General features: G+C 40.4%; 1 protein-coding gene across 3 annotated transcripts in view; it reads right to left on the bottom strand.

The window, feature by feature from the left end:
- LOC148869433 (uncharacterized) overlaps positions 1-16,015 on the bottom strand; it is a 238,983-nt gene that overhangs the window by 11,485 nt on the left and 211,483 nt on the right. For 2 of the 3 annotated variants that reach the window (XM_088968179.1, XM_088968178.1), the window contains 5 exons: positions 9,768-9,969; positions 9,387-9,673; positions 9,046-9,167; positions 5,904-6,048; positions 5,482-5,574 (listed from right to left, as the gene is read on the bottom strand). In XM_088968179.1, coding sequence (XP_088824305.1) covers positions 5,482-5,574; positions 5,904-6,048; positions 9,046-9,167; positions 9,387-9,673; positions 9,768-9,969 — 849 coding nt within the window. The remainder of the gene's footprint in view (positions 1-5,481; positions 5,575-5,903; positions 6,049-9,045; positions 9,168-9,386; positions 9,674-9,767; positions 9,970-16,015) is intronic. The other variant, XR_016106808.1, reaches the window with a different exon arrangement.

Here is a 16,015-nt window from a genome sequence, read left to right as displayed (position 1 = left end):
TTGTACCTCTCTATGCTTCCATCTGCCTTATACTTTACTGTGTAAACCCATCTGCATCCAACTGTCTCCTTGCCTTCTGGTAGGTCCACAATCTCCCATTTCTGATTCTTAATCAAAGCCTCCATCTCTTCTTGCATAGCTGCCTTCCACTCAGGTTTGGAAAGAGCCTCACTAACACCCTTGGGTATAGACACGGAATCAAGAGAAGAGAGAAAAGCACGGTAGGAAGGAGAAAGTCCACTGTAGGATAAGTATTGTGATATGCAATGAGCAGTGCACCTCCTCTTCCCTTTTCTAAGAGCAATAGGGAGATCAAGGTTATCTGTAACAGTGTTAGTGGGACCAATGGGAACTGAAATAGTAGAGGGATTAAGAGGAATACCTGGATCTGTATCAACCAAATCTGGAGTCTCTGACAGAAAGTGGTGTGAGTTTTGCTGTAGTGGAGTCAACCTCCTTATGAAGTCTCTGCCATGAGTAATACTGTGAAACGGAACGCAAAGGGGGTGGCAAGGTAGCTGACATCGAATGGTTGTCAAGCACAGTAGTAGACATAGGAACTGGAACTGGGAGAGGGATAGACTGCTGACTTACATCCCCAAAACACTCCCCCTAGGAAGGATTCCTTGAGAAGAAGTATGTAGATTCGAAAAAGGTGATGTCCATAGTAACAAACCGGTTCCCAGAGACTGGATCATAGCAGCAGTACCCTTTCTGATTCTCTGCATATCCAAGGAAGACACATTTCTTTGCCTTGGGATCAAGCTTCGAACGGTAAGGACCAAGAATATGCGCAAAGCAGACACACCCAAACACCCTATACTTCTCTAAGTGTCTTTGATAGGTAGCTGCATCCTTGGTGGTTTCCCAAGCAAAGGTCTCTAGATGGTCAATCTCCTGCCACAGGGTCTTAAGGACTGAAAAATAAGCTGCAACAGATCTATCTCCTTGCCTAGTAGCAATAATCTGATTTCTCAGTTGATAAGCCGTAGCAACATTCTCCTTCTGTGAATAGGTCTCTGCAACCCCATCCCATATCTCCTTAGCAATGTTTGCCCATAAAAAGTTTTTACTTATATGTGGCAACATAGAATTACACAACCATGTCATTGCCATATAATTTTCTTGCACCCACCGGGAGTTGCCAATTTCGGGTTTTACCTCTTCACCAGTAATATACCCCAATTTTCCACGAGCCCCAATGGCCATCTTTGCAGATTGGGACCATTCCAAGTAATTTGTACCATCCAACCTAACTGTAGTAATGGTTCCGGCTCTAAAGGGGTCTCCAGCACCTCCTCCCACTGGTCCCATTTCATTCTCGGGCTTATATTCAACTCTGTGTCCCTCCATGTGTCTCAAAGAGGTACAGAAAACAACTAAAAATGCAACAAGAATAAACAGAATACCTTCTGGAACCAACGACACTCCTTTGGTGTCCTGGACTTTCTTCCCACGAAAGATTCCTTTTCGGTGGGATGGGGAGAAGAGAGAGAAGAAGCAACCGCCCTCTCGCCCCTTACAAAAAACCCAGATACACCAATTGAATAGAATCACAGGATTAGTGCCGAGAGTGGGGAGCTTCTTGAAGACAAAGTTATGTTCCAGCAACTGGTAGGAAAGCTCCGATATCTCTGCCTCACTCGGCCAGATATTACTTATGTTGTTAGTGTTGTCAGCCAGTACATGCATTCTCCTAGAACCACACATCTTCTTGTGGCAGAAAGAATCTTAGCCTACTTGAAGAGATGCCCAGGTAGGGGTATACTTTTCAAGAACAACAATCACATGAAAGTGGAGGTTTATATTGATGCAGATTGGGCTAGGAGTGTTGATGACAGAAGGTCTACCTCGGGATATTGTGCCCTTGTGGGAGGAAACCTTGTCTCTTGGAGAAGTAAGAAACAAAGTGTTGTCTCCCGGTCAAGTGCTGAAGCAGAATACAGGTCCATGGCCAATGGAGTGGCTGAAATCCTATGGCTAAGATCTCTACTTGAGGAGTTGGGTATTGAGTATGAGAAGCCCTTGATGTTGTACTGTGATAATCAAGCCGCCATTAATATAGCACATAATCCATTACAGCATGACAGAACCAAACACATTGAAGTTGACCACCATTTTGTGCGAGAGAGGGTCTCATCTCAAGAAGTATGCCTCCCTTACATCACATCCAGTATGCAACTAGCAGACATTCTTACTAAAGTTGTATCAAGAAAGAAGCTAGAGGTGGATCTATCCAAGTTGGGAATGATGAACATATACTCCCAACTTGAGGGGGAGTGTAGAGAACATTGATGTGGGCCCCACAGCTGTGGTCCCACTCTGTCCGTAGGGTAGAATGTATCTAGTCACAGCTGTGGTTATTTTGCTATTCTGTTATTTCTAGTTTCAGTTTTATATTGTTTGTTATTTGTTAGCAGTTATGATGTAAACACCAAGGTATGCCCTTTCATGTAACTAGCATAACCTATATTTATTAACTTAAAGTGGCGGCGGAAGAATATTGACATTCTGTTCTTCTCCTCAAAATCTGTGTCCTATTGCTCTTCCATTACTCTTTCTTCTACATCTTCTTCACTTTATCTTCTCATTGAACCTGAAATCTCTTAGTGATCAAGACTGAATAGCAGTCTTGAAAACCTACATTATCCTCTATTGTTATACCTAAGGATGTCCAGGAAGCCCTTGCCTCTCCAGGATGGTGCCGTGCGATGGAAGAAGAACTCTCAGCTCCGGCTCATAATCATACATGGGAACTCACCACTCTTCCTCCTGGTAAGCAGGCTGTTGGCTGTAAGTGGGTTTATACTGTTAAGTACTTACCTGATGGCAGTGTAGAGCAGCTGAAAGCTAGATTGGTTGCCAAAGGGTATTTCCAAACCTATGGTATTGATTACACAGGGACTTTCTCTCCGGTTGCTAAGATTGGTTCAGTTTGTGTTGTGATTTCTCTTGTTGCGATGTATGATTGGCCCCTCTATCAGCTTGATATCAAGAATGCCTTCTTGCATGGTGATCTGCTCGAGGAGGTTTATATGGACCAACCACTGGGGTTTGTTGCTCAGGGGGGTGGTAAGGTGTGTCGGCTACTGAAGGCCATTTATGGGCTTAAACAGTCTCCTCGAGCATGGCTTGGCAGATTTAGTGAGGTAGCAAAGAAGTTTGGTATGAAACAGTGCCAAGTTGACCATTCCATCTTCAGTCATGACTCTCAGGCAGGGAAGATCCTATTAGTGGTGTATGTAGATGATATTGTCATTACCGGGAATGATAAAATGGGCATTGATAGGTTGAAGATCTTTCTGCAGGATCATTTTCAGACAAAGGACCTTGGTAAATTGAAGTATTTCTTGGGGATAGAAGTATCAAGGTCCAAGCATGGTATTAACTTGTGTTAGAGGAAATATGATCTTGATTTTCTTGAAGAACAGATTTTTTAGGTGCTAAACCAGTTGAAACTCCTATGGAAGCAAACACTAAGTTGAGCAGTGATATGGGTGCAGTGTTTGAAGACCCTGGCAGATACCGGTGGCTGGTAGGTAAACTGAACTACCTAACCATCACTCGGCCAGACATTTCATTTGTAGTTATTGTGGTAAGTCAGTTCATGCAGAAACCCCTAGTTCCACATTGGGATGCGGTTATAAGGATTGTAAGGTATTTAAAGGGGGCTCCTAATCGCAGTTTGATATACAGAAGTGGTGGAAAACTTGAAATAGAAGGATATACTGGTGCTGATTGGGCTGGTTCCATATCTGAATGGAGACCTACCACAGGCTATTGCATTTTTCTTGGGGGTAATCTGGTGACATGGAAAAGCAAGAAGCAGACAGTTGTGGAAAGAAGCAGTACAGAGGCAGAATATAGAGCTATGGCACATACTACTTGTGAACTAGTGTGGCTAAGGAACCTTCTACAGGAGATGGAATACATTGTTGATACTCCAATGAAGCTCTATTGTGACAATAAGGCTGCAATTCACATTTCCTCTTATCCAGTGTTTCATGAGAGAACCAAACACATAGAAGTTGATTGCCACTTTGTTAGAGAGAAGGTGCTGAGTGGAGTGATAGACACTGCATATGTCAACACAGGGAGCCAGTGGGCAGATTTGTTTACTAAAGGGTTAGTGTCGAGTATGTAGGGGTAATTTTGTCTTTGTGCTTGTGTTTAGGTGCTGATGTGTAAGTTTATGTTAGATTTAATGTCCCTAACTTAAGTAGGGGCATATGTGACTTTTCCACATTATTTTAGTATTATAAAATACATCTGGCCGAATGGGAGAGTGAACTTTTTCTTTCATTCGAACCAGAATCTTTTCTCCTTGTTTCTCTTATGCTCTTCTCCTTTCTCTCCTTCTCTCTTCTCTCTCTCTTCCTTGGCTGTTATCAGTCTAACAGGCAGACCGAACACTAACACACATTGAGGTGGATTGCCACTTTATCGGAGACTTGTTTCTTGCTAGATCTTTCTCTCTTCCTCATGTTTCGTCTGAAGTGCAAGTTGCTGATATCTTCACAAAGGCAATGAGGAGATCCGGGCATTTATTCCTTGTGAGCAAATTGATGCTAATGCCTTTGTATCAATTTGAGGGGGAGTGTGAAGAGTCCCTTTGATGTATCATTCTCTATAGTCCCTGTTGTATTGTATTTTCCTTTTTCTTATTTTATTATTTAGTCCTGTGAGGGATTTTATGTGAATATTTATTTTTCTCTTTAGTCCTCTAAGGACCTCTCTGTATATATCTAATATATATATATATATGTTGGCTCTTGGGGTGGAGTTGATTGATTTAGTTTTACACCTTGGAATAGTCTTCTTTTCTCTTATATGAACTGGTTGTATGACAAGGAAGAGAGAGAGAGAGAGGGAAATCCCAAGGAATCACTCCAAGGGTCCTAGAATCACTCTAGGGTTTATAGGAATCACTCCATACAACAAACTTTCAAGAGATCTCTAAAGAAATCTTCATTCATTTATTAGCTTCAAAAGGAAGAGAATACGCCTATTTATAGAGTGACTTGTATGGCCCGGAATACTGTTCACCATAATAATGAAAATACCACTCCTTGTCTAGTGCATCAAGAAACACAATAACTTTCTATGTACTAATGCAAATAAACTGAAAATTGAATGACAAGCCCTACTAAACTAGAGGAGTAAGATGTTATATCCCAGGCCCACATGGGACTAGTTAAAATGAAAAAAATACTCATACTGTCCACATATACAAAAATACAGAAAATTTCAGAAAATTCCAAATTTGATTCTTCAGCTCCTGCATTATATGTTTATCCCTTTAGTATATTTATATTTATTTTTTGATAAGTTTTTTTTTAAATATAAACAATCTTAGAATCTATGATATGATTCATGATTCGATTCGATTCGATTCAATTTCTTTACAATTTATGATACAATTATGATTTTTAGAACTTCGCTTACCAATCCAAATAAAACAAAACAAAGAAGGAAAGTAACCTGGGAACAAGCCTCTTGGTATCTTCCAACAGCACACAGCATGTGTGTGCCAGATAATGACTTGTCAGTCCTCACCATATTGGCTGCAACAACCTAGATGAAGAGACTATAGGTCATATTTCAGATTAAAAATCTGACTGAGATGGTTTAGTTATGTGCATAGACAACCATTTACTGCAAATAGTCAGAAGTGACTGTGCAAGTACAAAGACTCTAAAAGATCAAAGGGAAGACAATGGAAAACATGGTTTGAAGTGGTAAAAATGATTTACAGACTTGCAATTTGATAGAAAACATGGATCTTGATAGAGAAAAATGGTGGGACAAGATTCATGTATCCAATTCCAAATAATTGGGATTAAGACTTAGTTGAGTATTTTAGATGGTAAAGCTGAAACAGAAATTAAGTTATCCATATTCACCTTAACAGAAAGTTCAAGAAGAGACCTTGACACTGCAGAGGAAAGAGCAACTGCACGTAGAGCATTGGCATAGAAATGAGAGTCCTCTGGAGGAGTAGAAAGTAGTAAACTAACTGCACCTTCTAAATTACCAACTGAAACAAGCCTGATCCACACATTGTAACACTACGTCATATAAAACTGATTGGTAAAGCACAAAACTGAACTAACTTGAGGTGCTATGATATGACTTAACTCTTCATTTTACAATAAATTAATAGATTTGAGTAGAAAATTTTCAAAAGGTTACTAGTGAAAATATTCCTTTGATATCATGAAATCCATATTTTCTTTCCTTTCATTTGATAGGTAAAATCAAAAGACAAATGCATGTGGAAGTCACTATACTAACAAAATAAATAGCATCCATTGAATAAATCTCAAACTTGAAGAACCAGAAAGCTACTTGTCAATAATCAAATAATGGCTGTCCAAGGTAAGAAAAACAGCTCATCCAACAAGGCATTCAAAAAGGGAGTTGCTTTACAATAATACTAGCAGGTACCTGTGCGATGCACATGCTTTGTTAAAAGAATTTGAGGCAAAAGGAGTTAGGGGTGTAACTTCGGCAGGCCCAACCCGAACTTAGCCTAGTCCAACTAGAGCTTTTGCATAGATTGGGCTTTGAGTTGGACTTGGGTAAAAAAAAAAAAAAAACCTCAGGCCTAATCTATACTTGGGTTAGGCTTAGGTTAAGGCCTTAGGTAGCCCAAGCCCGACCTGACTCAATATGATCCTACCCAACATTTTATGATATACATATATCTACATATTATCAAGCTTCCCTTGCTCAATCCCAATCCAAGATGTGTTGGGTTAAGCTCAGCTTGGGCCTGGGTTGGTAAACTCAGACTAGATGTCAAGTTGGGCCAAGCCCAAGCTCAAGGTTTGAGACTTAGGGTTGGGCTTGGGTTGACCATTAACCCGGCCCAACCCACCCAAGTTGCACCCTCAGAAGGATCAGTGTGGCATTCCTAATTGTATTATTGTTTCTTTTTTCTTTTTTATTAAATGATTTGAACTTTTACATTTTTTATTTAAAATTTTTAATTTGCCATTTTTCAATGGATTAGGGGATTTTTAATTAAGAATGATTAAATTTAAATCTAATAATTTTGTTAATTTTTAACTTTATCAAGAAATTTGCAATATCATTTTATTTTTTATAACTTTTATTTAATGTTATTAATTTTTATCATTTTTCAATGGATTAGGTGAGATGGAAAAGAAGGGACGAGACTCAAAAAAGAGACATCCATGGAGATATAGACCTTTTTAGACATAAGGTTATAACACTTGTACCCTTGTGAGTAGTAGGTAACCAAAGAAAACACATGGAATAGCATGAGAGTCCAGCTTACCATAAGTGGGAGACAAGTTTTACACAAAACATTGACACCCAAACACACAAATAGGAATGGAGAACAATGGATATGAGGGGAAGAGCAATTGATGTGGGGAACATTAATATGCAAAAGTAAGCCACAAGCCACCTCCAATAGTGTCGATTATTTCGCTCTACACTACAGTTTTGTTGTGGTGTGCAAGGATGGTAATTTTGATGTAATGTACCACTATGTTGGAGATTATGCATTAACATCATTAGTGAAAATATTCCTTTGCATTATCTAAGTGTAGAATTTGGGTATCAATGTGAAATTAAGTAAACACCACACATTGAAAAATTTTTACAACCTTGGGACCTCCTCTTTGGATTGTAACAAATATTGCCACGTGTACTTACTCCTTTGCATTATCTATAGTGTTTACTCAGTTGACATGTAAGAAAGACACTCCAATGAGTACAAAGACACAAACTTAAACAAATTCGGAAACAAGACCTTCAAAGAAGAAAAAGATAAATGACCTAAGTGACAATGATAGAAATAATTTGGCCTTTATTACAGTGACCCTTGTGCTGCTTCAATTGACTAAAAAAACTTATTCCTTTGAAAGAATTTGAACCACTGAATTCAAAATGTAGAGACCATTTGTCATGTATCCTTTATCAATCATTCTCCTTGAAGAAACTTACTCCTTTCCATTTGGCATGTAATTATAGGGAATGATCCGGAAGAGATAAAAAGACTGAAGGAGTTCTTGGAATTGAAGTTGCAAGGTCACAAGAAGGCATATATATATATATATATATATATATATATGTATGTATGTCAAAGGAAGTATGTTCTTGATCTTCCATAGAACATGGCACAACACACAGCCAAATGGATCTCAGATCACAACAGCAGCAGAACACTGAGGAAACTCATCAGCTATCTTTCAGATTTGGAAAGTTCCAGTCGAATCTAGAGGAAATCTGAACAAAAGGAGAAAAAGAACAGATCTGAGCCTCCACTTCTATGGATCCTGCTCTGATACCATCTAGAATTAAAGAGAAGAAAAGAGAAGCTGAAACAGCAGAGAAGGAGAAAGAATATTTGCTGGAAAAAGTGTCAGTGGCAGATCACTCACTGATTTATATATTAGGGTGTTAAGAGAAATGAGAAAATTGCAATAGTACCCCTAGTTACAACTTAACAAGAAAAGATAGTAATAACAGTCTAATAAGAGCCTAACAGCAGTCCTAACAATATACCCTTACAAATAAATTTCCTTTTTACTACTGTTGGGGATGTGTTGAGAAGATTGATAACTACAGGCAAAAGTTGTGATATGTTTTGGTGTAAAGTAGGTACAGAATAGATTAGAGGTGTCTCACCTCCAAATTGCATGAATCAATGATATTTTGACAAACCTCTTAAAACCACCTGCAGGACGATGTCAGCCTCTTGTTTGCTGCCATTACCTAAATGGCACACCACCCCATCCTCAATTGTTAAATAACTTTCATGCCTAAATAAATGTATCAAATTACTGAAATCTTATGGTTCATTTGATATCTTCCATAGTTTTGAAACCTGGCAGAATGTCAATCTTATTGCAATAAGTATATAGGGCTGGATGCAGCAGCATTGTTGTGTCCAATATAATATTAAATTAAAATCTCTAACAGTGGCCCATGGGATATTCTACAATTCCACAATGCGTCCTGCGTGACAGAGAGAGTGGACATGAGAGCAAAAATTCAGGGGAAACGACTCACTCGTGTACACGGTTCTGAATTGCTTCTTCTCCCTCTAATTTTTCATGCCATGGAATACGCTCATTAGCACTTCTCCACAACTCTTCTTGATCAAAGGCCATTGATGTAAGTCGACCATAACACTGTTCACAGGATAGTTACTTCAGAATAAAGAAAAACACACAAATTAGCTACAAGAAATATGTCCAATTGACAGCACTTTACACATGGAAAGCTACTCAGTTTTATGACTGCTAAGGTACTTGGTGCTCACCATAGCTCATTGAGTCTAGCAATTGTAAAATATGCTAAAGAACACTGCATACACAAACATATATTGTAAGTAACAAATAATCACTTACAACTGTATCCTTCTTCTCCTTGCCTGGAATTGATTTTCCTCTTGATGCTATTCTACTTAGAATAGATGTGTCCTCAAGCTCTGAAGTAGATGCTGATACAGAAGCTCTCTGACGAGATTTCTTAGATGAGTTCCTCATTGAATGAATAAGAGCACGAGGCAACTGTAACCAAAAAAGTGCTTCTGAAGATTCACCAAAGATTGCAGCAGCAAAGGCAAATCTTGCAGCAGAACCTTCGTTTACCACAGAAGCATATAGCCCAGCAGTTTCAGCATCTAGTATGCATCCTGAAAAATGAAAAACAGAATTGGAAGGTAACAGAAATTGTCATTAGAAAAAAAAAAGAGAGCAAACAGCACATAGAAGACACAGAAAACCTACCATCTCTTCTATATGGTTCCAGCACCTTAAGAAGCATTTCTGGCACCACAGAGTCACCAATGGTGGGAAGATGTGAATCAATCATATAACTTCGAAAGTCACTCCAGGATGAATGATTTCTTGAAGTGTTCTTATCCTTAATTGTATTGCATGTATCGAACCAAGATGGCTTAACACCCAATTGCAAGACCATCCGCAGTGCCTGCAGTAACAAAGAACCCATCAGTGATGTAAATAGGATGCTTGATCCTATTCAGTTCAGGTTCAGGTTCGAAGTCACCCCCTCTAGCCGACCCACTTTGTATTTATAATAAATAGGTTGAGTTACAAAAGACAGTATTGTCCCTTACAAGTGATGGGACACATAACTTAAACTTGAATAAAACAGACCTTTCACTTCTAACTAGATAAACCAAAAGACCAAAATACCCCTGTACTGTCGACTCTATACTCCCCCTCAAGCTGGAGAGTATATGTCATATAGTCCCAGCTTGTCACATATATAATCTACTCTGCCCCGAGACAGCCCCTTTGTAAAGAGATCTGCCCACTGGTTTCCTGAGCTCGCATGAGATGTAGTCATCACTCCACTAATCACTTTTTCTCTTACAAAGTGGCAATCGACTTCAATGTGCTTTGTTTTCTCATGGAAGACTGGATTAGAAGATATGTGTACACCAACTTGATTATCACAGTATAACCTCATGGGTCTGTCAACTAAGAACCCCATCTCTTGTAGCAAATTCTTCAACCATACTAGTTCACATGTAGTAGGAGCCATAGCCCTGTACTCAGCTTTTGCACTTCTTGTCACCATTGTTTGTTTTCTTGCTCTTCCAAGTTACCAGATTGCCACCAAGGAAGGTACAATATCCTATTTGATCTCTTGTCTAACACAGAACTAGCCCAATCAGCATCTATATACCCTTCGATCTCAAGAGGTCCTCCACTTTTGTATAGTAGACCACGACCTGGAACACCCTTCAGATACCTAACAATTCTTAGAACTGCTTCCCAATGAGGAATTCGAGGATGTTGCATAAACTGACTCACCATACTTACAGCAAATGAAATATCTAGCCATGTGATAGTCAGATAGTTCATTTTTCCCACCAACCTCCTGAACCTTCTAGGATCATCAAACTCTTCACTTGCACCAACACCCAACTTAGCATTTGGTTCCATAGGTGTCTTGGCCGGTTTGGCACCTAACATCCCTGTTTCTTCAAGCAGGTCAAGGACATATTTCCTTTGACATAAGTTAATTCCATGCCTTGACCTTGCAACTTCTATTCCCAAGAAGTACTTCAGCTTACCCAGATCATTCGTGTTGAAGTGATCCTATAGGAAGTTCTTCAACCTGTCAATCCCATTTCTGTCACTCTCAGTTATGAAAATATTATCGACATACACCACTAGCAAGATTTTCCCATCTTTTTGAGTTATGGATGAACACGGAATGATCTACTTGACACTGTTTCATCCCAAAGTTCTTCACTACTTCACTGAATCTACCAAACCATGCACGTGGAGATTGTTTCAGCCCCTAAATTGGCTTTTTAAGTGTACAAACCTTACTATCCTCTCATTGAGCAACAAACCCTGGTGGTTGCTCCATATATTCCTCCTCAATTAGGTCCCCGTGTAGGAAGGCATTCTTGATGTCAAGTTGCAAGAGAGGCCAGTCATACATTGTTGCTAATGAAATCAATACCCAAATTGAGCCAATTTTAGGCATAGGAGAAAATGTCTCTGTTAGAGTTAGCCGAATAAGGGTAGATTAGTCAACTCACCTTGGTTAAGTTATGAGCTTATGTGGCAGTCTTATTAGAGGTTCTCTGTCCCATACTTAAGTAGGGGTAGTTTAGTCCTTGTACATTTAATTAGAAGCCTAATCACTATTAAGAGGTCGACTGATAGGGTTTAGTGATCAGGTTCGACAGTTCTTTCATCTTCTTCTTCTTCTTCTTCTTCTCTTCTCCTTCTTCTTCTCCTTCTCTTTCTTCTTCTCCTTACTGGTTCGGACTACTGTAGCTACAGTAGAAACATGGTATCAGAGCGTGACAACTTCAGTTCGTGACCTGTTTCAGTTCGTGACAACTTCAGTTTGTGCTTCAGTTCTCTCCTTTTCTTCTCTGGGCTGTCAATGGAGAAAAGTGGTTCGTCCCAGTCTTGAAACATCACAGCTCTTCTATTTTCTGGTGCACAGAACCTCCTTTCCTAAGAAAACAACTTCAGCAGTGAATGGTTGGTTGAAACTCTCAAATGAAGGTTGGTTATCTCTCCTCTGTGTGCTGTTGGTATTTCTGGGTTGAAAATCTTCAAGAACTTGAGAGGACTGATCAGAACCTAGAGAACTAGGTTGGTTGTTGCCCTGGTTCTTGGGAAAATTCCAAGAACAGGCTGTGTTTACAGTGACCAAATGGTGTAAGGGTTGCTACTGTAGGTGGCCGAATGGTGTAATGCAATTGTACTAGTTGAGTTTTTGTTGGTCTTGTGGTTCCCTCTTAAAAGCGTTAAAGCAGGTCTGTATTGTGTGTGACAGCTATGGCTGTGTGGTGGTGCTTGTGACGCACAAACTCTGTTGAGTAGTTGTAAGAGAGCTTGCATGTGGTTAGTAAGTGCTGAATTAATGTCGGTGTAGTCTATGTTTTTTTTGTAAAATCAGTAGTGGTGTGGGTAAGAACAAAGGCGCGTGTATCTATCATTGTGTTTAGGGACTGCTGTAGGTTCTGGAACATCAAACTATTGACAGCAGCACTTAGTTGGTGATTGGGAATTCAGATTAGAGGCAGCATTGAAAGAGTATCATGGCAGCAAGGGAGATGGCTGTAGTGATCAGAAACCTAGTGTGATGGTTTCCTTTGAATATCTAGGTGTACAGATGACCTCAATTAAACTGAATGGTGAGAACTATGTTCCATAGGCCAAGTCGGTGGAAGTTTTTCTCAAGGCAAAGAGAAAAGTGAAGCATGTGAAAGAAGATAAACCACCGGCTGACTCTCCTGGGTTTGATGATTGGGAACAGGAGGATGCTCAAATCATGACATGGCTATGGAACAGTATGGAACCCAAAATAAGTGCCAACTTCATGTTCTTAGATACAGCTAAGGACATATGGGAACATGCTAGGAAGCTGTATTTTGGGCAAGATAATACTACAAGGGTATATCAGCTCTATCAGGAGTACTTTGGTCTGCAACAAGGAAATAAAACCCTAGAAGAGTACTATGCCAGTATGAAGAACCTCATAAATGAACTCAATGTCTATCATCCTCTCACTCCAGATGTTAAGGTTCAACAACAACAGAGAGAACAACTAGATGTCACAAGGTTCTTAGTGGGGTTGAAATCAGAGTATGAACCAGTTAGAGCCCAAATATTGGGGGGCTCTACCCTTCCTACACTTGAGGAAGTGTTTGCTCGGCTTCACAGGATTTCTTTGGGACAGACTGAGAATCCCACACAGTCTGATAGATCAGCCTTTGTGACAGCCAGAGGAGGTGGACGTGGTACGAAAGGGGGAGGACATCCCTTCGAGGAGGTCGTGGTGGTTCCATATTTGGCCGTGGTGGTGGTCGTGACTCAGGGGGAGGCCGTGGCAAAGAAAAAGGCAGCTCTACAAGGAAGTGTACCCACTATGGCAGGGAAGGACATTCCGTAAATTTCTGTTATGATCTTCATGGCCGCCCTCCCTCTAAATGGACCAATCATGTTGTTGCTGGTGGGGTTGATGTCAGTGATAATCAACAGGCAGACTTAACTCCTTCGACATCTACATCTGTTTCCGGAAGGGAGATGGTGAGTGTATCGCGTGATGAGTATGAGCGGTTCCTTCAGTCCACTTCACAGCACACTACTGCTACTCTTGCCCATTCAGGTATGGCTTGCCTGTCATCTAAAACCTCTCTTTGGATTATTGACTCTGGAACCTCTGATCACATGACCGGGACTCCAGGTGTGTTCTCTTCTCTCTCTGAAACTTCCACATCTCAAACTGTTACCCTTGCCAATGGTTCCTCCTCTCCCATCTGTGGTGTTGGCAATGTTGACATGGCTTCTCTTTCTTTATCATCTGTTCTATATGTCCCTAAGTTTCCATTCAATCTTATGTCTGTTAGTAAATTAACCAAGACTCTTAACTGCTTTGTTACTTTTTTCCTTTCCTCTTGTGTTTTTCAGGATCTCAGGACGGGGAAGAAGATTGGTGGGGGGCATGAAGCTGGTGGATTGTATTACCTTGATGGTGGTGGATCGTCAGTTGCACTTAAGACTTCACTCACTCCACTACAGTGGTATTGTTGATTGGGACATCCTTCTCTCAAGGCACTCAAGATACTAGTTCCGTCTTTGAGTCATTTGTCAGTGTTAAAGTGTGAGTAGTGTCAGTTTGGGAAACGTCATCGTGTTTCCTTCAGTCCTAGAGTTGAAAGTCGTATGTTGAGTCCTTTTGCTTTGGTTCTTTCAGATGTTTGGGGCCCGATCAAAATAGAGTCTTATAATGGTTACAAGTATTTTGTCACTTTTATTGATGATTGTTCAAGAATGACATGGATTTATTTAATGAAAGAAAGGAGTGAATTATTTTCCATTTTTCAAAAATTCCATGCTGAAATACGTACACAATTTGGTGTTTCAATCAAAGTTCTTCGTTTAGATAATGGTCGTGAATATTTTCTAACTTCCTTTCAACAGTATTTAGAACAGCATGGCATCATTCATCAAACTTCTTGTGCATCCACTCCTCAACAAAATGGGGTGGCTGAACGGAAGAAGCGTCATCTCCTTGAAACAGCTCGGTCTATTCTTCATCATATGAGTGTTCCTAAACGGTTTTGGAGTGATGCTATACTTATTGCGTGTTTCCTCATTAATCGGATGCCCTCCTTTATTCTTCATGATCGGTCTCCCTTCTCTATTTTGTTCCCTACCTTGTCTCCCTTTCCATTAACACCTCGTATCTTTGGCTGTGTGTGCTTTGTTCACAATCTGAGTCCTGGAATAGACAAGTTGGATGCACGCTCCATTAAGTGTGTCTTTCTTGGCTACTTTCGAACTCAAAAAGGGTACAAGTGTTACAATCCCATTACTCAAAAGTGCTATGTCTGTCCAGATGTCACATTTTTTGGGTTTGTTCCCTTCTTCTCAGGAACTGAAGCATCTTCGTCTTCACCTTTACTTCCTCTTCCTCTTCCGGTCAGTGATCCCATTCCGGGTGTTCTTGTTGGAGTTGACTCGTCACCTCATCCAGTGCAAATCCCTACTGAACGACCAACAATTCGGCAAGTGTATACACGTCGAACGACATCGGCCCCTCCTCCAGCTTCTACCTTGTTCGCGGATCCTATCGTTGCTCCTGTTGTTGAACCTTCAGGACTTGACCTTGTTAGACAGTTTTGCATGCCCTTAGCTTCAATCTGATTTGATGTACTTTTGTTATTTAGTGGAAATAAATAAAGTGCATGTTTGATTCATGTTGTTTGGTTTAATTCTGTGTAAAACCCTAAAACTGGACATTTATAGAGACTCATGTTAGTTTTAAATGTTCACAGCCGTTGGATAAGTCTGGGGAGATTTATCCTGCCAAGGCTGATACTGGTGTGCCACCAAGTGTTGGGATGGCCTGTCTCAGCCATCAGGGTAAGACCCGAGGCACATGCAGTATGGGATTACTTGAATCCTTGAACCGGACCAGATTTCCAGTATTGCCCTGGACCTTGGAGATAGATGGGCAAAACTGGAAAGTTACACCTGACCCCTAGACTCGATTATGACATTTCACTAGGTGTTGGATCAGGCTGCCTTTGATATGCCATTCAGTGAGATCCTTAGCGGGGATCAAAACCTGGGTATGTTGGGGCAGTTTGAGAATTCATCTGAGTGGGTGATCATAGTGACAGAATTAGCCACTTTGTCGGACAAAGGGTAATGATCGGGAATGCACTCTCTCTGATGGAAACCAAACTGCCGGCAGTTGATTTCAATCGTTGGAATTTTGTTTTGCAAAATTAATATATTTATATATATATATATATGTACGGTTTCGAATTGTTTGCAAATGGTTTTAATTCCCGGGATCCATGTGAGAGGAGAGTGCGGCACTGTTCCTTGCAGCCGAGGGAGAGGTCTTCTCTTGTTGGGCAGTGCTTGATCATTAAGGGCTGAGAGGTTAAGTGTAAGACCATTGAGGATAATACCTGATGGGCTAATCTTGCACCTGCCCACAGTCCCTGGGTTTTTATAAGATG

This window comes from Nelumbo lutea, chromosome 2 (assembly GCF_056320005.1).
Source record: "Nelumbo lutea isolate HS-2025 chromosome 2, American lotus-T2T, whole genome shotgun sequence".
Taxonomy (NCBI): Eukaryota; Viridiplantae; Streptophyta; class Magnoliopsida; order Proteales; family Nelumbonaceae; genus Nelumbo; species Nelumbo lutea.
This window is presented reverse-complemented; position numbering and strand designations above follow the sequence as displayed.